The 24,012-nt window shown below is 40.0% G+C and overlaps 1 protein-coding gene and 1 long non-coding RNA gene across 2 annotated transcripts in view; both read right to left on the minus strand.

The window, feature by feature from the left end:
- Positions 1 to 16,013, minus strand: part of VKORC1L1 (vitamin K epoxide reductase complex subunit 1 like 1) — a 69,298-nt gene extending 53,285 nt beyond the window's left edge. Inside the window, exon 1 of the mRNA XM_023655545.2 lies at positions 15,684 to 16,013. Within this exon, the coding sequence (XP_023511313.1) occupies positions 15,684 to 15,877 (194 nt within the window). The 5' untranslated portion in view covers positions 15,878 to 16,013. The remainder of the gene's footprint in view (positions 1 to 15,683) is intronic.
- Positions 16,014 to 16,961: 948 nt separating this feature from the next.
- The window catches only part of LOC111776210 (uncharacterized), a 52,629-nt gene continuing 45,578 nt past the window's right edge, over positions 16,962 to 24,012 (minus strand). Inside the window, exon 3 of the long non-coding RNA XR_002812209.2 lies at positions 16,962 to 17,292. This is a non-coding gene — a long non-coding RNA (uncharacterized lncRNA). The remainder of the gene's footprint in view (positions 17,293 to 24,012) is intronic.

Genomic DNA, 24,012 nt, shown 5'->3' on the forward strand with positions numbered 1-24,012 from the left:
ATGCTTTCAATAGAGTTTCAATTTGCTTTTCTCTTATGAGTGAAACTGAGGATCATTTCCTATTGAAGGACTATTCGTCTTTACTTTCAACTGTCTTCGAATGTCCAGTGCCCACTTGTCTATTGAGTTGTTGGTTTTTTCTGTATTAATCTAAAAGGACTCCTGGTTTTTTTTTTAAGGGAAATTAGTTCCTTGAACATTATGCATGGCAATTTTTTTCCCCAGTTCACCTTTGGAGTTCCAACTTTGTTTATGGTAATTTTTCTCATGCATAGGTTCTGTCTGTCTTTATGCAAATTCAACTTCTTTTCTTTATGGTTTCTGGGGTTTTGTAATACTCAGAGCAACTGGAACTCTCATATATTGCTGGTGGGAGTGTAAGCTAGTAAAGGCACTCTGGAAAACTGTTTGGCAATATATACTAAAATTAAACATACATATATCCTAGAACCCAGCAGTTTCACTTAATTCTGAGTACTTATGCCCAACAACATGTACAAGAATGTTCTTACTAGTTTTATTCATTTTAGCCAAAAAATATAAACAACCAAAATTTCTATCAACAGTAAAATAGAGAAAGTGTGGCATATTAACACAACATAATACTATATACAACAATGAAAATCAACAGCTGCTACATGGAACATAATAAATCTCATAAACATGTTAAGCAAAAGAACCTAGACAAAAAAGACTTACTATACGATCTGATTTACTTGAAGATCAGAAACAGGCAAACCTAATCTATGGACAGAAGTCAGAAAGGTGGTTACCCTTGGGGTAGGTGGTATCGACTGGGAGGAGCATAAGGGAGAACTCTGGGATGCTAGAGAGAGTGTATGTTGATCTAGGTGGTAGATACTTTGTATACACATATATAAAAATTTATTGAATTGGATCCTTAAAATATGCATACTTTCCTATCTGTGAATTATCTCTCACCAACTGAGACAGCAAGCTAGCTTTCTATTTTCCCAAATGGCTAGTTATCTGACCCAATACTTATTGAAGAATTTATTGTTTTCATCTTTATCACATATAACATTTCTATACATGAGGCTATTTCAGTATCTCAACTCTGTTTCAGTGATAACCCGTCTACTCTGGTGCTCTTATTTTAGCTTTAAAACGGACTTTAACAGCACTAATTCCCTCTTCATGAATACTGATTTTCATAATTTTGATGAAAAATTCCACTTTTGTTCTTTCATATAACTTTAGAATCAAGTTTTGAAAAGCCTGTTGAGATATAAAAATTGGGATTACATTGAATTTACGGATTATATTTTATCAACTCTCAGATACTTTCAATGTAAGATGTACAATTATTTTATGTAGCACTAAACATCTTGCCACACTATGACATATCCTGCCTTATGACTGAGGACTTTAATTTCATGCCTATTTAAAGAGCTCTTTTAGACTTAAATACTGTTTTGTCTTTTTACCACATGAGTTGTGCTTATAATAAATGGAAAATAAGTAAAATAAATTGGTTAAGATGTTCCTAAACTTCTTCACCACTCCACATGGCCAAAAATGACTGAAAGATGTCATCAATTTTAAGGCATATCTCAGTTTTTAGAAATGACAAAATGCAAAAGTGTATCTAATGATAAGAAATATGGCAATTTAGAGAGGATATTGACATCTTTCCAATGTGAGAGTTATCCTATCCAAGTTATGTTTCAGCATTTATTCAATTCTTTTATGTCTCTCAGTAAAGTTTTACAGTATTTTTCAGAGATATTTTTCATTTTCTTGTTAAATTATTTCTATGTAGATCTTTTTCTCTTCAAAAATTCTCTTTGGAAGATGTGCAAAATCTCTATTTAGAAATCTACAAAATGTTATTGAGAAAAAAATTAAAGACAACCAAAACACATGGAAAGATAATTTTCATGCATTGGAAGACTCAATGGTATAAAGATTTCAATTATTCCTAAACCCATCCAATGCAATTTCAATCAAAATCCTAACAGGTATTCTTGTGGAATCTCACAAACTGATTTTAAAATGTATATGCAAATGCAAGGGGCCATAAATAATATCTACTGGATTTCAAGATTTATAAGACTGGAGCAGCAATTCCCAAACTTTTTGGTCTTACATTCCTTCAAATTATGAGACTCTAAACAGCTTTAGTTTATGTGAGTTTATCTAGTATATTTATCACCTTCGAAATTAAGACAAAAAATTTATTCATTTAAAAATAATAAAAAATTCATTCATTACATGCTAACAGAAATAACGTTTTTTAAGAAAAATAACTGTTTTCCAAAACAAAAAAAAATTATCAAGAAGAGTGGCACTGTTTTACATTTTTGTAAATCTATTTAATATCTGGTTTAAGAGGAGACAGTTGGATTCTCATAGCTGCTTCTGTATTCAATCTGTTTCAGTATCATATGTCATGCAGCCTCCGGAAAACACATTGTACACTCGTGAGAGAATGAGCGAGCATAAGGAAAATACCTTATTATTACTATGAAAACGGTTTTAACCTCAAAGACCCCCTGAAAGGGTCTCAGGGACACCACCTAATCCGAGGGAGAACTAATGAAATAGAGTACTTAAGACAGTGGCACACTGGCACAAGGACAGACAAATAGAAGAAGGGAATAGGAGAGCCCAGACAAATCCTTATATATACAATCAGCGGATTTATAACAAAAGTGACTCTACAGAGCAGGGGAGAATGGTCTTTTCAATAAGTGGCAGTGCCACAATAACAAATGAATAGTCATATAGGAAAAAAATTGACTCCTATATCTCACACCATTAAAAAAATTCCACAGATCGTTGATCTAAATGTGAAAGGTAAAACATAACAGAAAATAATAAGGAATATCTTCAACACCAGCATACAAAAAACTCCAATTATAAAGGAAAAGATTGATATGTTAACTACATTAAAATTAAGAATTTCTGTTAATCAAAAGATATCTTTAAGAAAATGAAAAGGCAAGGCAAGCCACAGAGTGGAAGAGGAAGAGCAGATCTGCAACACTGATATCGGAATAAGTATATACATACGACATATATATCCTTCAAATGAACAAGACAAAGACAGAACACCAGGTAGAAAAGTGGGCAAAAGACTTTCATGAGCCTTTAATGAGCCTTTCAAAGAGGAGGTATCGAATGAGGAATAAACATATGAAAGGCTGCTCAACCCCATTAGTACTCAGGCAAATGCAAATTAAAACCAAAGCACAGTGTTCAACAGTACAATCACTTTGGGAAACTGTTCTGTAGTTTCTAATAAAATTAAACACCTACTCTATGACCCAAAAAATCCACTCCTCAATATATACCCAAGAGAAATGAGTGTACATATGTAGAAAGATCTGCAAGAGAATGTTCATAGCAGCTTTATGCACAATAGCCAAAACCTAGAAACAACAGTCAATAAGAAAATGATAATCAGACAATGGAACTAAGCAATAAAAAAAGAATGATAAAACCAACAACTTGGATGAAATGCAAAAAACATTACTATGCTGGGCAAAAGCAGCCAGACACAAAGGAGTACATACTGTTATGAGTCCATTTACATGAAGTTCAAGAACAGGCAAAACAAATTTACAGTGGTAGAAATCAAAACGGTATTGTCAGAATAACAGCTTCTGAATGGAAAGGAGCATGAGAGAACTTTGTGGGGTGATGGAAATGTTCTATATCTTCATTTGGGTAGTGGTACATGCATACGTTAAAAATTCTTCAAGCTGTACATTTAAGATTTTCGCATTTTATTGTACATGAAATATACCTCAATTACACACAAAAATCCGTTACATATATACACACATATATATACAGACACATATATGTACACCAGATTAGTTAATAAGATTTAACAGATTGACAATTCCAAAGTTCGGCAAAGAGGTGGAATAACAGGAATTCTCATGTATTGTTGGTAGGAATCTAAACTAGCACAACCACTTTGGAAAACAGTCTGGCATTACCAACTAAAATTAAAGATACACAAAAAAAGTTTATGGCAGCATCATTCATAATTGCTCCAAAGAGAAAACAATTTAAATGTCCCTCCAAAAGAAGAGTAAATAAATCAATTGTGATATATTCGTGTAACAGAATATTCAGCAATGACAATCTACAACTCCATAAAACATGGATGAACCTCACCAAATAATGTTGAGTGAAAGCAGCCAAAGTAAAGAATACAAACTAAATGGGTTCCGTTTATATAAAGTTAAAAAAGCAGGCAAAACTTAACTACCAAGTTTGGATACAACCTCAGGTAGAAAAGTAAGAAAGTGGTTATCATAAAAGTCAGAACGTAGGTTTCTCTTGAGGGAGAGGGAGAGCACAGTCGATCCGGACGGAGTTTAGGGAGGGCTTTTTGGAGCTCTGACAATCATCTATTTAATGAATCTTAGTCACAAGGGTTATCCTTTGTAATTATTACATCAAAAAAAGATATACAGCTCAATGACTTTTCTGTATGTAACAAATCAAAAAAAAAGGTAGGGGCCGGCCCCGTGGCCGAGTGGTTAAGTTTGCACACTCCGCTGCAGCAGCCCAGGGTTTCACCGGTTCGGATTCTGGGCGCTGACATAGCACCACTCATGAAGCCATGCTGAGGCGGTGAGCCACATGCCACAACTAGAAGGACCCACAACTAAAAATACACAACTGTGTACCAGGGGGCTTTGAGGAAAAAGGAAAAACAAAAAAATGAAAAAAAAAAAAAAGACTGACAAGGGTGTGGGACTGACCCCTGCCCTGTACATTAGGTACAAGAGGATAAGCCAGCAAAGAAAACGGAGAAGGAAGCAAGAGGGAGGAGGAAAATCAAGAACATGTCGTGAACCATCAAGATAGAACAGCACATCTCATGAGTAATGTCACTCACTGCAGGCTGATACACAGTTAAGAAAGGATATTATGGGTTATGTGCAATACACAGCAAGCTGGTTTTTACTCCACCTCTTTCTGGTTGATTTCAGACAACAACCCAAGAAAAAATCAATGTTTCTGAGAATGGCTCAAAGTATTTGTGTTATCTTTAGAAATGAGGAATCGAGGCCCCTCTCACTCTTCTTTCTCCCTGACTTAGGAAGGAAGACTGATCTGAGAGCACTGATTGGGTCTGTGTGCTACTGGGTACAATCACCATTAAAAGGTCGGTACACAAGCGCAGGCTTACTTTTCTGTTTCTTCCATGTGACTGAAGTGGTATGAGAAGCCTTCAAGAAAGGGCTCTCTCTTCTCCAAGCGAGAGCCAAGGCCAAACCAATCACTTGGGCAGAAAAGGCCTGAGGCAGGTGGCCAAAGCCAGATCAGCAGTCAGCCAGGACAAATGGGCTCTCTCTGGTTGCATGTCCCTGGGCACTGATAGCAATGAGTTACAGCAGGCTTGGCTCACATCACAAGGGAAACAGCTGGCTTGTGCTTGAGAACTGGGGAGATGGGTACTGGGGGCTGGGGGTGGGGGGTGGGGGGTGTCCATCTCACAGCCTGTTTCAGTTTGAAACAAATTAAGCTTATCTAGATTGAAAAAAACAGCATCTCCACATGAGCCAGCTGGGCTCATTCCAGTCTTCTGTCTTCTAGTTTGGTGCCCAAGTCCTAATTAAGAATAAAATGCAAAGCATTTTGGTTTTTCATTTGCCAGTACAAATATTTAATACAAATCTCTTCCTCATGGACCCTATAGACTTGAAAACAGTGGCTGAAGACTGGAGAGAATTCTAACATTCCTGGGATCCTTGACTGGAATATTATCACAAAATTTCTCAAGTTCTAACACCACATAAGTCACACATAAAACAAAACCAAAACAAACCACAATGTGCAACTAGGTTAAAATGGTATCAAATTAGGGGCTGGCCCCGTGGTCGAGTGGTTAAGTTCACACGCTCAGCTTTGGTGGCCCAGGGCTTTGCTGGTTTGGATCCTGGGTGCAGACCTAGCACTGCTCATCAAGCCATGCTGAGGTGGTGTCCCACATAGCACAACCAGAACGACCTACAACTAGAATATACAACTATGTATTGGGGGTCTTTGAGGAGGAGAAAAAAAATTTAAAAAGAGGAGATTGGCAACAGATGTTAGCTCAGGTGCCAATCTTTAAAAAAAAATGGTATCAGATTAGCAACTCCAGAATAAATAGAAAGACATCATATGTTTATTCCTTGATGAGAAGATCTGAGTCAAGATTGACTCCTTCCCAAATTCATCTATAAATTCATACAATTCTAATCAAAATCTCAATGGGATTTTTTTTTAGAGTTCATCAAAATAAATTCTAAAATTCACCTGAAATAGTAAATGCATAAGAATAGCCAAGAAAATTTTGAAAACGAGCATATTTGTCCTATCAGACATCATACTTACTATATGAAGCCACAGGGGAGGGGAGAGAGGAACGTATGGTAATGGAACTGTGTGAAAACACAGACAAACATGACTGGAACAGAAATGAGAATCCAGAAAGAGGCCCTCTGTGTGTAAGGAAATTCTTGCGGCATTTCAAATATGGACAAGCCAGTAAATGGAGTTAAGCAAAAGCCTATCAATTGAGAAAAAAGTAAGTGAGATCCCTACCTCACACCAAACACAAAAATAAATTCCACACAAACTAAAAGAGCTAAATATGAAAAAAAAATTTCAAACAAAATATATGAGTTAAAAAAATAATCTTGGGATGGTAGAGATTTTGCTCAACAAGATTAAAGAAAAAAACTCAAAAGCTACAAAGAAGTCAAAGATGGCACCACATCAGTTTAAACTTCTATATGAATAAAGATCCCATAAACGAAATTAAAAGACAAGAGAGAAACTAGGAGAAAATATGTGTAATACTTATAACAAAGAATTAACAACTGTGATATCTAAAGGACTCTTGCTAACCAGTAAGAAAAAAAGGGAAACAATCCAGAAGGGAAAAAATGGGCAAAGGTATGAACAGGAAATATCCAGAAGAAATATAAATGCCCATTAAACATATGTCCGTACAAAAATCAGGTTACAGACTCATCTAACACCTGATAAGCTACATTCTAGATTATTAAGGAATTAATTTTTTTCAAAACTAAAAGAAATTGTAACTACACATTCAATCTGATCTCAGAATGAAAAATGCCCTTCTAAACTTAAAGCCTATGGAAAAAAATTACAAAGAAAAATAATTAAATTTTTCATTACTTACAAAAACATATGTGCTACAAAAATTAATGAAACAGAAAATGACAAAACTATTAACAACAAATATAATAAAACATTCATATCCTCTAAATATATAAAGCATTTGTCTAAATCAATATAAAAACTTCTAAGACCCATACAGGCAAGACCAAAGAGAACAAATATAAACAGTTAATAAAAATGTGAAAACCATTAAACCTTCCTTATGCTTGGGGGGAAAATGCAAATCAAAACAATGAGATGATACTTTTCATATATCAAATTGATAAAAGGTCTAAAAAATGAGAATGCCCAGTACTGGCAAGGGTACAGGGCACTTGACACTCTCTTACATTACTGGTGCAATTTTTAATGACATGAGAAAATAATTGTGACATGTTAAATGAGGAAAAAAGATATAAAATACATACAATATGATCTCAATCATGTTTTAAAGTAATAGCGGGCCGGCCTGGTGGTGCAGCAGTTAAGTGCGCACCTTCCGCTTCGGCGGCCCGGGTTTCACCAGTTTGGATCCGGGGTATGGACATGGCACCACTTGGCAAGCCATGCTGTGGTAGGCATCCCACATATAAAGTAGAAGAAGATGGGCACGGATGTTAGCTCAGGGCCAGTCTTCCTCAGAAAAAAGAGGAGGATTGGCAGATGTTAGCTCAGGGCTAATCTTCCTCAGGAAAAAAAAAAAAGTAATAGCGAAGTTTTATGAGCAGTTTCTTTTGTGCCAGGAACCGTGCTAAGACTGTTTACAGGTATTGGTGCACTTCACATTCACAATACTCCTGAGTTAGACACTATTATTATCCTCATTATATGGAGGAGGAAACTGAGACGAGAGAGAGATCAAGTTATGGAGACAAGATTTCAACCCAAGTACCTCTGTCATCTTAACTATTAGCACAATGCACAAACTCTTAAAACACAGTGGAGTTGAGTATACTCCACTTTAATTCCTATTTTGTCATGGATCTTCCACTATTTTATTTCTCAAATACAACGATCATTTCTAAAAATCACACAACTGTGACAACAGTGTTCTTGAAACTCCCCTACATTACAGACACTAATAACAAAAGAAACTTTATAGATCACAATCCAATGGCTTTAAAAATTTTTTTAGCAAAAGAACTTTTTTCTAAATGAAGTTTCATGTAGATCTGCAATATGAGAAAGATTAAAGCAGAATTTTACTCTATCAGAGTATTTTAAAAGCTCAAATTTATAACACTTACAATGAAGTTCTTCTGATGAACACAAACTTTAAATTATGGATGATTGGGGCAGTCAAATTTGTTTTGTTTTCATTGCACAGTATCAAGAAAAATCTGATTCACAGAGAATAGCAATTGCAAATGAGTTTTTTTAAAAAAAAACAGTACATTAATGCTACCTAACGATTTTATTACACCTGTCCAGAAGTCTAAGAAGTAGAACATTTCTAAGTCAAATCTCTAATAATATTAAGGAATGAGAAAACTTGGTAATCACAAACATTTTGGTAAAAAATAAAACTCCTAAAATATATACTAAACATGACATCAGGATATTACGCATAAGGCGACATGTTATTGCATAATGCAATAAAAGTTCTATAGCAGTGGATTTGCTTATTTAATTTTACATGAGCAAACAAGCCCTGAATGTTTAAAATACCAATTTATAGCTACAATCTTTCTAATCAATAGAATTTTTAAAAATTCAAGTATATGAACAAAGAAAGCAAGAAACTATTACAAGGATTGTCATCCTAGGTCTTGGCATTATGGGTAATCTTAATGTTTTCCTTTTGCTTATTTTCCCCCAAATATTCTAAACACATTGCTGTTTTGTTTTACTTTTTATTTTAAAATAATTACAAATCATAGGAATTTGCAAAAAATGCACAGGAAGGTCTCAAGAACCCTTCACCTAACCTCCCCCAATGGTAACATCTTCCATAACCCTAGTACAATACCACATCCAGGAAACTGACCTTGGTACAACCCACAGAGTAATTCAGATTTCACCTGTTTTACAACCACTCCTGTGTGTGTGTGTGTATGTGTGTGTAGTTCTTGAGATACAGATGTGTTCCCTCCCCACAAGCCTCCCTCATGCTACCTCCTTAACCACACCACTCCTTCTCACATTTCTAACTCCTGGCAACCTGTAATCTGTTCTCCATGTCTGTAATTTTCTTTCAATAATGTTATCTAAATGCAATCACATAGTATGTAATCTTTTAAGACTGGTGCTTTTTTTTTTTTCACCTAGCATAACTCCTTTGAGATAACCTGGCAGTACAAATCAGTGGTCTCTACAGTGTTAAAATTTAGCCTGATATACATTTGAATGCATACAAGTGTTTATAGTGTTTTAAAGTTTAAAATGTGACTCAAATGCGTATGAAATCCCTGTTGTATATTACTAGGATTCTGGGGAACAAATTTTGAAAACTGATAATCTAGTACAAGTCTAGTGCAATCTAGTACAAATACCATACAGAAGAAAAACCCAAGGCTCAGGGCTTATAAATCTTATCTATGTTTACAAGAACACGTGGTTAACAAGAACGCCTGGTTTTGCATTTTTCTGGACAATCTGGATTCCAGTCCTTTACCAACCCAGGTGAGTTTATGTTACATTCAAATATGACCACTTACTATTCATCTCAAATGGCCACCATTTCTGCCTTTCCTCATGCTGCTCTCCAGAGTTTTTCTGAATCATCGAGGAAACAAATTCTTAAATTCCTAGTTCTGCCTGGTGATTTAGTCAGCACCACGCCCCAGGGTCAATTCTCCTGGTTCTATGTGCGGTAGGTCCCTATGACTCAACACCTCTCTCAGAAAGGTCTACCCCACCCTAGTAAAAATTCAAGCTAACTCTTTTGACCCCTCCCCACGTCACCTCCAGGTGCCTAGATCCACTTCATCTTTCTTCCCTTCCCTCTTCTGTTAAGTCTTCCTGACAGCTCACCCCATACATATCTGTTCATTCATTAGCTATGACAAACGCCTTATCTTCACAAGTTTAGGCTTAGAAGGCAAACAATCCAGGAACTCACTTCTTCCTGAATACCACGCCTTCATAGTAATGTCCCCGCTTTTCCAAAAAGATTGCTCTAAACAAGCAAAAGCTATTCTACAAACTCTAGGTGTTTTTGGCATACAGATATAAAAGAAAAAAGGCACCAATGTTTGCATATTTTAAAAAATTTGGCCAATATAGGTATCACTATATCAATAGTAGATCTAAATGGAATTTAAAGTAGTGGTAAAGAGCCTGAACTCTTGAGCCAGACTGCCTGGGTTACAATCAGGCCTCTGCCACTGTACCATCTAAATCAAGTTTCACTTATATTCTGTGTGCTTCGGTTTTTTCATCTGGAAAAAGGTGATAAAAGTGCCTCACGGCACTATTATGAGAATGAAATAATATACATAAAGTATTTAGAACACTGCCTGGCACACGGTAAGCATTGTCTAAATATTAACGGTTTTTTTTATCTCTACCACATGGCAGACCAGATTCAACTCTGTGTGATATCTCTCCATTCCTCTTGTACTCTATGAGTTCATACCGCTTCTGAAATGTCTATATCAAGAAACAATGGTAACATAAGAATCTATATTTTATTTATTAAATTCATCTTAGTCAAAACTACTAGAACAAATTTTCTTTTACTAGCACTTATTTTTTTCTTTTACTAGCAGTTATTAACATCCCACCAAATATGAATGCAAGCACTTAAAAGTATGATGGTGATAGAAAGAATGCTAGCAAAAATGAAGGTACAGATCAGAATATATAATACGAGAATTTCATGTTTCAGAAATGGGGAGAATATGGTCATATTTGTACCTGTACATGCATAAAACAGCTCTGGAAAGTTCCATGGCTGTTTATGGAGAGGGAGAACTGCAGATATGGGGGAAGGGATATGAAGGAGACTGTTCACTGTGTATGCTTTGGTATCTTTTGAATTTGAAGTATTTTCAAAAAATGCTTAAAAAATGGAGGCGGGGACTCTAAACAAGCGCTCTGGAAGTCAGGCTTCCAGTCCCAGCCTGCCACCTTGTTACCCTGGGCAAGTCATTTAACCTCCGAGTCTAGCTGGACAAAGCAAGGAGCAGCAAAAACTTCTAGGTTCTATTCTAACTCTAAAAAGGTAAGATCTCAATGAAGGAGGTAGCAAATAGATGGTACTATTTTTTTAAGAGATGAGAGCCCTACTAGTCCAACATTTGGTAACATAAGACAACTTTTTGAGGACTTGGTTTTCAAACACTATTTTTACAGTTTTAACAACTGTAGATTTGTCAAGCCTATTAATCTTCCAAGATCATTTGTACTATTTTTATATAAAACCCTTCTCAGAAGGCACCTAATGTAACTTACAGGGATTACTTACAAAAAATATTCTGCATGTTATTTTGTTTCTCTTGCCACATTTCTGAAATTGTTTTAAATGGACTTTAAGTCTTTATACTATGCCATAGAGTGAGCAATAAAATACACTAAAATGGGGGCCGGCCCTGTAGTCGAGTGGTTGAGTTCGCATGCTCTGCTTCAGCGGCCCAGGGTTTTGCTGGTTCGGATCCTGGGCACGGACATGGCACTGCTCATTAGGCCACACTGAGGTGGCGTCCCACATGCCACAACTAGAAGGACTCACAACTAAAATATATACAACTATGTACTGAGGGGATTTGGGGAGAAAAAGCAGAAAAAAAAGTACACTAAAACAATTTACATTTAAAATACATAATAAATGAGTATACCTAAAACAAAAAACTTATACTACTTAAAGGTGTTTATTATTAAACCTGCAAAAAAAAGTAACACCTCTAATCAATGACAACAGCTATAATTAATTGATTACATATTTTTTTTCCAGGTATCATCCATGTATTTATTCACTGTATCATCTTTAATCCTACCATTCATCTGGCAAAACAGGTTTTAATATCCCCATTTAACACAAGAAGCAACTGAGGCTCTATGAAGCTAAGTGACTAGTTTGAGGCCACAACCCAACAAGTGGCAGAGCTGGGAGCCCACCCAGAATCTTTGGATCTGAGCTCAGTGCACCAGACAGGGGTTACTTAATGTTGGCTGGCAGGCTGGTGTAGGTCTGCAGCAGATTTTTCACTAATTTATATAAAAATAAGGAAAAATGAGAAGAAAGTAAACTTTTTAATAAAGCTAAATGATTCAATTTAAAGGTCTTTTATTCTGAGATTCTGTTCTTCCAAATTGTTTGAGTTAAAATATCCTTTCTTTAAATGAAATCATAACAACAGGAGATATTGGTGTGGGTTACTGTTGCTGTTTTTATCGGCTATACCTGGCAGAACAAAAAAACTGGCAACTGTTGCAGCCGCCCAATTTGAGGGGAAAGATTTCTTATGAAATCCAAAAGTCTGGGAACTACTCCTTTAGATAACGACGCCTTCCAAAACACAGACACACAACCCCTTGAAGATCCTCTCATTAATCTCCATTCTGTTAGGACCCTTAAGGACTGAGAAATGAGAATACAGTGAATCTCAGGAGTCAGAAGTCATGAGTCAACACTGGGTTCCGGCAGAGGACTTTCCTCAGAATTCTTTTCATTGGTTATCTTTTCTCATCCTTTATCGTCAATTGTACTCACTCAAACCTGGACTCAAACTTTCTTTTCCTAAAATAGTCACATTTTTAAATACTACTACAAATGGCAATCAATACTTATGCCAAATAAAAAGAACTAAAGGTCTCCAAGAATCTGCTTTTATTTAAAGCCTTTTTCACTTTTTCACGACAAAAAACTTTTAATGATGTTTATACTACCTACTTTCAAAAGAAAATTGGTCGATAAATCAGACTCGAGCTACTTTAATTTCCAAATTTCTGTATCTCCATTAAATATATACGTAATACATATACACACACATATATATTACATATACATATAGTTTTGCAAGTAGTTTACAAACAGGCTTATCAAACTGAATAAATTTCTTGAAAGTAATTTTATTGTGTACAAGGCAAATAAGCTATTTACTCCTCTTATTAGCATGTCTTATTTCTTACCTATCCTCCTTTAGTGAGCATCAAATTTAAAATATTTTAAGTACACGGTAACACAATTAAACACTAGTTTCAGTCACAACATATTAAATTCACATTTAAAACTATAAAGAGATCCAGTTATTTTTAGTCTTACACATACTTTTAATATTCTACTTGATGTTACTTGTATTATTTTATGGTGCTTTATTAAAAAGAAAAAAGAGCACAAAACCTGGATCTTGCAGGATACATAACTGAAAATATTTATAGTCTATATTTATCACATGGTTCATAAACAGTCTTTTTTAAAGGAAAGTTAATTTTAAGAACTTAAACATACAGTTTGGATAACATAAAGCACTTTTTCCATGCCCAAATGTTAAAAGGTCCAGGTAAGCTTATTATAGACTACAGTGTTTCTAAAATCAAAAATTGGTAATAGGGGCTGGCCCCGTGGCCGAGTGGTTAAGTTCGCGTGCTCCGCTGCAGGCGGCCCAGTGTTTCGTTGGTTCGAATCCTGGGCACGGACAGGGTACTGCTCATCAAACCACGCTGAGGCAGCGTCCCACATGCCACAATTAGATGGACCCACAACAAAGAATATACAACTATGTACTGGGGGGCTTTGGGGAGAAAAAGGAAAAAAATAAAATCTTTAAAAAAACAAAGATAAACACCATAAACAAGAATAACAAAAATAAAATTATTTAAAAAAAATTGGTAATAATTCTGCCTAAATTCCCTATTAATCTATTACACAAAGTCATTTTTATTTCTTCTTTTTTTAAACACTTGAAATATACTGCTGGACAGTCTTTTCATTATGTATTCACTCAACTAACTTTGGGTACAAGGTACTTTTAAGTATAAAAATCCTGTCCAATGGATAGTGAAAATAACATTAAAATGTTTGCATAAAATACTCAGTGGTTCTCAAAAGGTATCTGAGAGTCTATTAAGTGTATTAACTTGGTTCAAAATACCCAACAACGAATGTGAGCTTTCTGTCACATTGCCATATTTTAACTGTTAACTGATAGCTACATTCTAAACGCATTATATTTAATGTAGCAATAATGATGACTATTTTCCCACTAAAAAGCTACAACATTTTGGTTTAAGGGCAAATGAGTTAGACCACCTGGTCCATGAAAAAGGCTGCCTAAGTGAAAAAGATAGGCAGTCTGAAGTTTGTAAATAGTAACAAGACAAACTCCAGTGCTAGCTTGTTCATGTAATCACCAATATGTAGGTCAAAATAAACTAGTGAGCTATACATTACTGTCTACCTAGCAATTTACAGAGCAACAGAAGAAGAAACTGCTCAAATGTGACTTAAATTCAAAATATTAGGCAAAGCATGTCTCTATGAAAACTGTAACCTATCAATTTTGAGATAATTTCTTTCACTTTTGCTACTTTTTTTAATGAACCCTCCTCAAAAAAAAGCAGCCACTTTTTAAGATGTAAATTCCTCTTTTTTTCAAAGTAACTTGCCTAGAAAAACCTAATGCAGAAAATAAAATGTAACAGATAAACCAACTACATTTTAAAAAACCTAAAATTATCAGTAAAACAAACCAATTAGCCCAGATTAGCAATGCGTGTTTTTAATCTTCTGTGGGTATCCTATTATACCCCTTATCCCATTATACAACGTTTAAAAGTCATCTAATGCCCAAAATGTCATCACTATACATGACATACCCATATTTTACTCAAATTAAGCTTAAATTAGACCCAAGCTCAGGCCATTTCCCCTTCCTAGGCACACTGAAATATACAAGGTGGAGTCCAAGAAATCAGATATGTTAAGTGTTGGTATCTTCTTCCAGAGTAGGGTCAAATTCGTGTTTGCCCGCAAATGTCACCGTTTCAAGAAGTCTGCAAATTCTCATTAGCGCTACAGAGTACAAAGAGGCCTGACCACGGAAACACCTGTCCTAGCACCGGGAAGACAGTGGGAAATGCAAGCCCGCAGCCCACGCCGGCCGCACAGCCTCGGGCTGCAACGATCCGGGACAAGGGGTGGACACTGACCTCACTGCTCCCTCCAGCAGGGTCCCACAACCCCGACCCGCCTCCACAAGCGAAAACTAGGAAATCCGTCAAGCTGGCCGGGACCCACCCTTCGCGAACCCCTCTCGCTCCTTCCCAGCCCGGCCCCAGCCTGCTCAACTGCTCCCGGTCCGCTCCGGCCTCCGGGCTGCACTCTGCCACCTCATCCCTCCTCGCCGGTCTCGCGGCCCCGCCACCTCCCCCCCAGCGGCCTGAACTCGGGCCGTCCCCCAGGCCAGAGCCCCCGGCAGCCTCCCCCTGGCCCCTCGACAGGCTCGCGGCGCGGTCGGTCCCTCCGCGGCCCGGTCCCCGCCGCCCCCCAGGCCCGAGCTCCCGCCGCGCGCTCCCCACCCCCAGCCTCTGCCCTCGCCCGAGCCGCTCGGCCGCTCCCCGCCCGCTCCCCCTAGCCGGGCTACCTGGATGCAAGGGCGGCTGAGCACTTCACCCAGGGCCCCAGGTCGCAGAGGGCCCGGTGCTCGGGGTCCCGCTCCTTCTCCCGCTCCACGTGGTAGGCGTAGATGGAGAGCAGGATCCCGGCGGCGCACACGGCATACCGGGCCACCCGTTCCCACCGCGGCACCGACACTCTCAGCAGGACGGGCGCCGCCATCTTCCCGCCGCCACCGCCTCCTTCGCCGCCGCCGCCGCCGCCGCCGCCGCCTCCCTCCGCCTCCACCTCAGCCGCCGCCGCCCGCCGGGGCCCGACCCAGCCACCGCCGCTACCGCCGCCGCCACCTCCACCGCCACCGCCACCGCCGCCGCGCCCCATTGGCTCGACTGCCTCCTCCGGGCCCCGCCCCAACAGGCGCGCGGCCCAACCGCCCCGAAAGGAGAGAGCCGGGCGGGGCGGGGAAGGCGCAACGCGGGCGCGGAGGGAGAGGGTGGGGCGCGCAACCGCCGCGGAGGCCCGGCCCCCAGGCGGAGACGGAGGCGGTGCGGCGCGCGGCGGGCGGGGCCGCGGGGAGGGGAGTGGAGGGGAGGGGCCCGGAGGAGGGAGGGGCGGAGCTCCAGGGGAGGAGGGGCGGGCCGGGGCGGGCCGGGGCGGGCCGGGGCGGGAGGGCCTTAGGGGAACCCGGTGCAATGAATAAATTTCAAAGATATGACAGTGTGTGGCTGGGTAAGTCCTCGCCCCACCCCCCCCCGCCCCGGGGGTGGTGATCAATTGCCATCCTTTTGTCCTTTTTTGTCATTATCACTTGATATTTTCCGACCCAGTCCAAATTAACCCTGGCCAATGCCCAGACCTCCAGAGCCGCGCTTCCATGACCTGATCTTCCTCACCACCACCTCCAGGCACCTCGTGTTCAACAGGTGCAAACTTAACTATTTTTGAAAAATTACTTGTGAATGCCTTGCTTCTTTGTAAGCTGAATTTGAGATGGCTTAAAATAATTCATGTAATATAGAAAAATACAAAAATGAACTAAAAACTCAGGTCAAAGAAAAAGACAAATCAGAATAAAGGAAAAGACCAGGTGTAAGAATACAGATAAGCATGCCATAGGGTCTTGCATAATTATTAAAACTGAGCCATAAATTTGGCTCTGAGCTTCCTGGTGGCCAAAACTAAAAGGAAAACACCTGTGTGTTATTCTCACTGTCCCTAGGAAGAAAGAAACACACCATTCTTGGAGAATGCTAGCTTTTTCCTGGTTGCAGCTCCCAAAGAGATTTCAGAAGCTTTAAAATAGTGATTTTGAGGAATCAATGTCCTTGTATTAATCTATTGTTGGGTAACAAATTACCCCAAACTAAGCAGCTTACAACAAAAAAAAAACCCCTTATTTTCTCAGTTTCTGTGGGTTAGGAATCTGGGTGCCGTTTAGCTGAGTCCTCTGGCTCAGGGTCTCTCACAAGGCTGCAGCCAAGGTGTTGGCAGGACTGCAGGCATCTCAAGGCTGGAAAATTCTCCTTCAAGCTCAATCACTCGGGTTGGCAGGCAGGCCTACGGTCCTCTCTGGCTGTTGGCTGGATCCATCAGTTCCTGACCACTTGCGCCTCTCCATAAGATGGCACTATCTTCCCCTAGAGCAAGGGATAAGAGAGAGGGAGATGAAACTCACAGTCTTTTTTGTAACCTAATCTTGGAAGAGACAGCCCATCACTTTTACATATTCTACTACTTAGAAGCTAGTCCACAACCTAAGTGTCCATTAAAGGATGAATGGATAAAGAAAATGTGGTATGTACATAAAACGGAATATTATTCACCCATGAAACAGAAGGAAATCCTACCTTTTGAAACAAAACGGATGAGCCTTGAGGGCATTATGCTAAATGAAATAAGTCAGATGGAGAAAGACAAACACTGTATGATCTCACTTGTGTGTGGAATCTGAAAAAGCTGAATTCATAGAAACAGAGAGTAGATTGGTGGTTGGTGGGGGTGAGGGAGGTGGGGGTGGGAATGGGAAGATGTTGGTCAAAGGGTACAAACTTCCAATTATGATGAGATGAGTAAGTTCTGAGGATCTAATGTACAGCATGGTGACTACAGTTAATAATACTGTATTGTATACTTGAAAGTTGCTAAGAGAGTAAATCTTAATGTTCTCTCTCACACACACACAAAAGGTCATTTTGTGAGGTGATGGATATGTTAACCTTATTGTGGTAATCATTTCACAATATATATGTATGGCACATCTTGTACATCTTAAACTTATACAATGTTATGTGTCAATTATATCTCAATAAAGCTGGAAAAAAAAAAAAAGAAGCAGCAGCTAGTCCCCTAGATTCAGTCCATGCTGAAAGGGAGGCAATTACACAAAGACATGAATACCAGGAGAGAGGATCACTGGGAGCCATCCTAAAGGCTGCCTACCACAACCCTCAGAAAGATCACCGCTTGAACTCTCTACTGGTTTTCATAAATCTAAGTGGACTCATTCTCCTATGACTCCCCCCTTCTGGAATCCTTTACTCTCTTAATGAGATCTATTGATCATCTGGCTGAACAGTAGAAGAAATTTCTTAGAATTCCTCATACACATTCCACTGCCTCTCACCCTGGAGCTTTCCAACTCCTACTTATCCACAGCTTAGATATCTCTTTCTCCTGGAAGGCTTTCTCACCTCTGTTGTAATAGTCAGGACTCCGGTGACACAAACCCTGCTCACCAGGCCAGGGACTCAAACCCTGTCAGTACTCTCTCTCCCACTTGTATGTGTGGATTTTGTTCTCTCAAGTCTGATTTTTGCATACAGAAGGAAAAGTGGCCCCCATAGTTCCTATGTCTTGCATTTTTGTTTTCTCCTGCCAGAAAGAGACTGCTTCTCATACCTTAAATCCAAATTTAAAAATCCTGTGGAGAATTCCAACAGACTGACCAGACTTAGGTCACTCATGGGCCCAGTAGCTAGAAAGAAAGAGTGCTGGGGATGGCAGAACCCCCAGACCCACCAGAGATTCTACGAAAGAACAGTCTTCCCGAAGAACAAGAAAGTGCTGTTCCCAGAAGCAGGCAGGGGTAACTGGGCAAATAAAGCAGGAAGCTAATCCATTCATTTGTTCCACAGATGTTTATTGAGCACCCACTATGTGCCAGGCATAGTTGCAGGGGTTGGGGCCATAGCAGAGAAGATGATCAACAGCACTTGCCTCACAGAGCTCACATTGTGGGGGGAAGCTGGGTGAGGCTGTCCCTGTTAGGGGCTCACAGAGAAGAGCCCTTGTTGCTGTACAGGAGAAGCTTCTCGGCTCCCAGGTAGGCAAAGCTGTTCACCAGCTTTTCTGTAGTGCCAAGGGGCAGCTAAGGCCTTTTTTGGCTGGGGGGCACAGTTCTTGGTGGTCACTTTGTGCCAAGCCAAGAATGTAAACTTCAAAATTTGTACATAGATTGAAACTTCATACATTGCTGGTGGGAATGTAAAATGGTGCAGCCCCTCAGAAAACAATTTGGCAATTCCTCAAAATGTTAAACATAGACTTAGCACGTGATCCAGCAATTCTACTCATAGGGTATACCTAAGAGAATTGAAAACATGTGTCCACACAAAAACATGTACGTGAGCGTTCACAGCAGCATTATTCCTAATAGCGAAAAATGTCCATCAACTGACAAATGGATAAACAAAATATGGTATATGCATACGATGGAATATTATCCCACAAAAAGGGATGAAATACTGATACACGCCACAACATGGATGAACCTTAAAAACGTTATGCTAAGTGAAATAAGATAGACACAGACACAAAAGGCTACATATTGTATGATTCCTTTTAAATGAAATGTCCAGAATAGGCAAATACCTAGAGAGAGATCTGAGTAGAGTAATGGTAACCAGAGGCTGGGGTGACAGAAAATGTTGGAGTGACTGCTAATGAGTATGGGGTCTCTTTTTGGGGTAATGTTCTGAAATTAGATAGTAGTGGTGGAAGCACAACTCCATGAATATACTAAAACAACTTTAAAAGGTTGAATTTTTTGGTATGTGAATTATATCTCAATAAAGCTGTTATTTTAAAAATATGTACACAGAGGAGCCTTCACATTGTAATTGCTCCATCAGCTGCAAATTCCATGAGGACAGTGAGTGGGTCTTTCGTATTCCCAGCAGTTGGTTGCAATGCCTGGCACAATGGCAGGTGCTCAAGAATTACATGGAGAACGGGTAAATGAAAGAGACCAGCTTAAATGCTGCTTCATTCAGGAAACCTCCCCCTCTGTGCTCCTAAAGACCCTCTTCCCCATTTCGCTTTCATGGAGGACCAGACTCAGGCTGGCAGGGATCTCCGCTCCAGCTCATCACCCCAATTTCTGGGGCCAGTATCCATAGCCACATCCCATCCCCCTGGGCCTCTGCAGCTTCAGCACTCCATTTCCTATGGCAGTTTTAAGGTCTCTTTTTCATTGACACCTTTCTTCCTGCCAAGCTCAACTATGTGTTTAAACAATTTTTCTTAGAACATTTTACCCAGTACGCTAACACTTTCTGTGTTGGCTTAAACCACCATGTCAGAACTAGAAATCCAAAAATGTTTCTGTGAATTTGTTCATGACCCCAAATTTGCTTTGCTGAGTTACAAAGCTGTACTCTACATTTTCTGCCAAAGTTTTGGGAAAGGTCACAGCAAGGATACAGCAGGACCCTCAAAGCATGGCAGTAACTGGCCAGAAATCTTTCTATAGCAGAGTCTGTGACAGCCCAGGCTTCCCAGGGCCCTTCAGGAAAACACCACTCAGAGTGAATGTCCTGTTGATGGATGTGTCATTTTCACATTCAAGGGATAATGGATGCTGATATCATTTCATTATTGTCAGTACTGTCAGTATTGTCAGTATTATCAGGAAATGCTCATTTTTAAATACTGGATGAGGAGTGGACCAGTAAACATCCTATGTACACAGATGACCTGCTGACCCACCAGGTAAAGAGGCTGTCCACTGAGCACATATCTACATGCTAGGCAATGTGTCAACACAAGGCTTTTTCAATATGTTATATTTAAACTTCATAAGCTCTGCACAAGGTAGGTATCATGATCTCCACTTTTCATGAGAGAAAAGTACATCTCAGAGTGGTAAGTAACTAAGCCAATTACTGTAAGAGGCAGAGCTTGAGTCAGCACCCAGACCTGTTTGATTCTCATGCACTCCCTCTTTCCACCAGCCTGTGTGGCTTCCTTCTGAGAAACCACCACTCAATTTTATATGGATGCTCTGTTTCTTACCAGAATGTAATGAATACATTATTCACCAACCCTCCCCTTCCATTCCACTCTATTAGTGTAACCAAGTTTCAAGGTCTTTCCTCGTTCCTGCCTCAAGGTGAAAACAGATATTTCCCTGTGGCTTCAGTAGGCGGGACCCAGGGTTAAATCCTGAAGTCTGCTGAGATTCCATCTGCATGCTGCCATCCCAGACACTACCTCAGGGCAGCCTGAGGCCCCCATGATATGTCTCCACTGGAGTCCTTTCCTCCCAAGATCCATGAACCCCAGCACAGGTGCCCTGACCACCAGCCTAAGCTTGATCCCAGAGCTCCAGTAGGAACCCCAAAGCCCATGACTTCTTTCTTTTTCTTTTTTTTTTTAAGATTTTATTTTTTCCTTTTTCTCCCCAAATTCCCCCGGTACATAGTTGTATATTCTTAGTTGTGGGTCCTTCTAGTTGTGGCATGTGGGACGCCGCCTCAGCATGGCTTGAAGAGCAGTACCATGTCCGTGCCCAGGATTCGAACTGACGAAACTCTGGGCTGCCTGCAGCAGAGTGCGCGAACTTAACCACTCGGCCACGGGGCTGGCCCCAGCCCATGACTTCTGCCACCAGGCCCCACATCCCTGTCATCCTGCTGTAAGTTCTTTACCTGTATTAACTCATTTAATCCTGACAACAACTTTTGATGTAGGAATCATTATTTTTTACATTTTACAGATAAGGAAATTAAGGCTCAGAGAGGCTAAGTAACCTTCTAAAAATCACATAGCTAGTAAGTTGCAGAACTGGGATTTAAGCCCCAGAATTCTGGCTCCCAGATCCACGCTCTTAACTCCTGTGCTGTGAGCTAATATGCACAGAGAATTTGGATTTCTTTTTCCTTAGCATTTACCACCATATAACATAATATGTATTAGACTTTTAAAAAAAATCTCTGTCTGTCTCTCCTGTTAGAACGTAAATTCCTCAAGGGCAGAGATCTTTGTCTGCATTGTTAAGTACTGTATCAGCACCTAGAACAGGACCTGACCACAGAGTAGTAAGTACATTTTGAATGAATGAATGAATGAGCACTGAAAAAATGTTAGCTACTAGTATCTTTGCAAAAACAATAGGCCCACAGCAATTATCTTTTCCCAAGTAAAATAGAAGTCCTCCTGGGCTGGCCCCATGGCCGAGTGGTTAAGTTTGCGCGCTCCGCTGCAGGCGGCCCAGTGTTTCGTTGGTTCGAATCCTGGGCGCGGACATGGCACTGCTCGTCAGACCACGCTGAGGCAGCGTCCCACATACCACAACTAGAAGGACCCACAACGAAGAATACACAACTATGTACCGGGGGGCTTTGGGGAGAAAAAGGAAAAAATAAAAATCTTTAAAAAAAAAAAAAAATAGAAGTCCTCCCCACAGAGATTACTTTTTTCACCACCCCAGAACAAAAGGCAAAAACTCAGACAGCTTTCACAATAGTCTTTGCCCCCTCTGCCTTCACCACCCCTCTCTCAAGTCCTCCGCTTTCTTAAGGATGTCAGTGTCCATGTGGATGGCCATGCCATTCCCATGACTCATTGTCCAATATCTTTCTCAACTTTGATGACCTTTGCTTTCATTCCACTTAAGCTGCTCACAGGAGTGGCCCTTGTGATCCTTTTGAATAGCCAGATTTCTGAAATCTTAAACTCCAATATTCTACTTTTATACTTAGCCTCTATGGTAGATTGCATTTTCCAAGATGGCTGCAACAAGAACTCCAATCCCACATACTCTTCTTCATTGTGATGTTGACCCTGCTCCCATCAAGAGGTTGGGTCTATGTTCCTTCCCCTTGAATCTGAGAAGGTCTGTGATTGTGGCAAAAGTGATGCTCTGTACCTTCCAAGGCTAGATCATAAAAGTGATACCACTTCTCCGTGGTCTGCTTGGGATGCTTGCGCTTTGAACCCAGGCACTGTGCTGTGAGGAAGCCCACTCCACATGGAGAGGCTGCGTTTAGATCTTCCAGCCAATAGCCCCAGGTCTCAGCTGACAGCCAACATCAGTCACCAGACATGGGACTGAAGAAGCCTTTGAGATGACTCCAGCCCCAGCCATGGCAACAGCACAAGAGACACGCCCGAGTGAAAACCACCTAGCCAAATCCAGTCAATTTCCACAACTATGAAAAAAAACCTGTTATTTTAAGCCTCTAAAGTTTTGGGGTTATACATTATGCAGCAAGAATAACTGAAACACCCTTCTTTCCTTCTACCTCTGATTCTTACTCACCAAACCTAGTCTCTCCCTGGAGACCTGCTGTGCCCTAATCAATGTTTTCCCTATAGTCCTAGCAGGAGACAAGTTGGGACATCTCCCTGCTCTTCAAGGCTATTCCCTGCTTGGCTGACCTAAATATCTCTGTATTCTCTCGCATTCTATCACCTTGAATACTCAATCTGCGCGTCTTCAGTAAGCCCTGACTTTACAGGCTTCTCTCCCTAAGGATTTCTGAGATTCTCTGAAGAGGCTCATATACCATCCATTATGAGGTGATTTAATTTGCCCATGGTCCACACTCCAGCCATCAGTGAAATCAAGCATCAGCTGTACCTGGCTCTCCCTGCGTGCCCACTGTATTTTCTTGCGTACATTTTCTTAACTTCATGAGAACAAGAACACTTTTGAGCTAATCAGAGTACATGCTTTCTGTTTAGAGTAAAACATAATAAATAAACCCTTGCCAAGATGCTTAATTCCTAGTGGGACTGTATTAAAACAGTTGTCTTCAAATATAACTCCTAGAAATGTTTATCATTTTGTTTACTTTAGAACTTCCTAATTAGAGACTTCCCAAGATACTTTATACAAGTTTTCAACAATTCACAAGAAGCCTAAGAATAAATTATTCACAAATAATTAACAAAAGGCTTTACCTTCTTTTGTAATTTGGTTGGTGATCTTTTCTTGCTAGTATAGAAAATATTTTTTAGAAGAGGCCTTTGTGTGTTAGGAACAAGACCTCTTCTAGCAATCTTGCAGTCACAAGTTGCACACTGCACAAGGTAAACCTTCTCTTTTATGTAAGAAATACATTTCACAAAAGCAT

Source organism: Equus caballus, chromosome 13 (assembly GCF_041296265.1).
Source record: "Equus caballus isolate H_3958 breed thoroughbred chromosome 13, TB-T2T, whole genome shotgun sequence".
Classification (NCBI taxonomy): domain Eukaryota; kingdom Metazoa; phylum Chordata; class Mammalia; order Perissodactyla; family Equidae; genus Equus; species Equus caballus.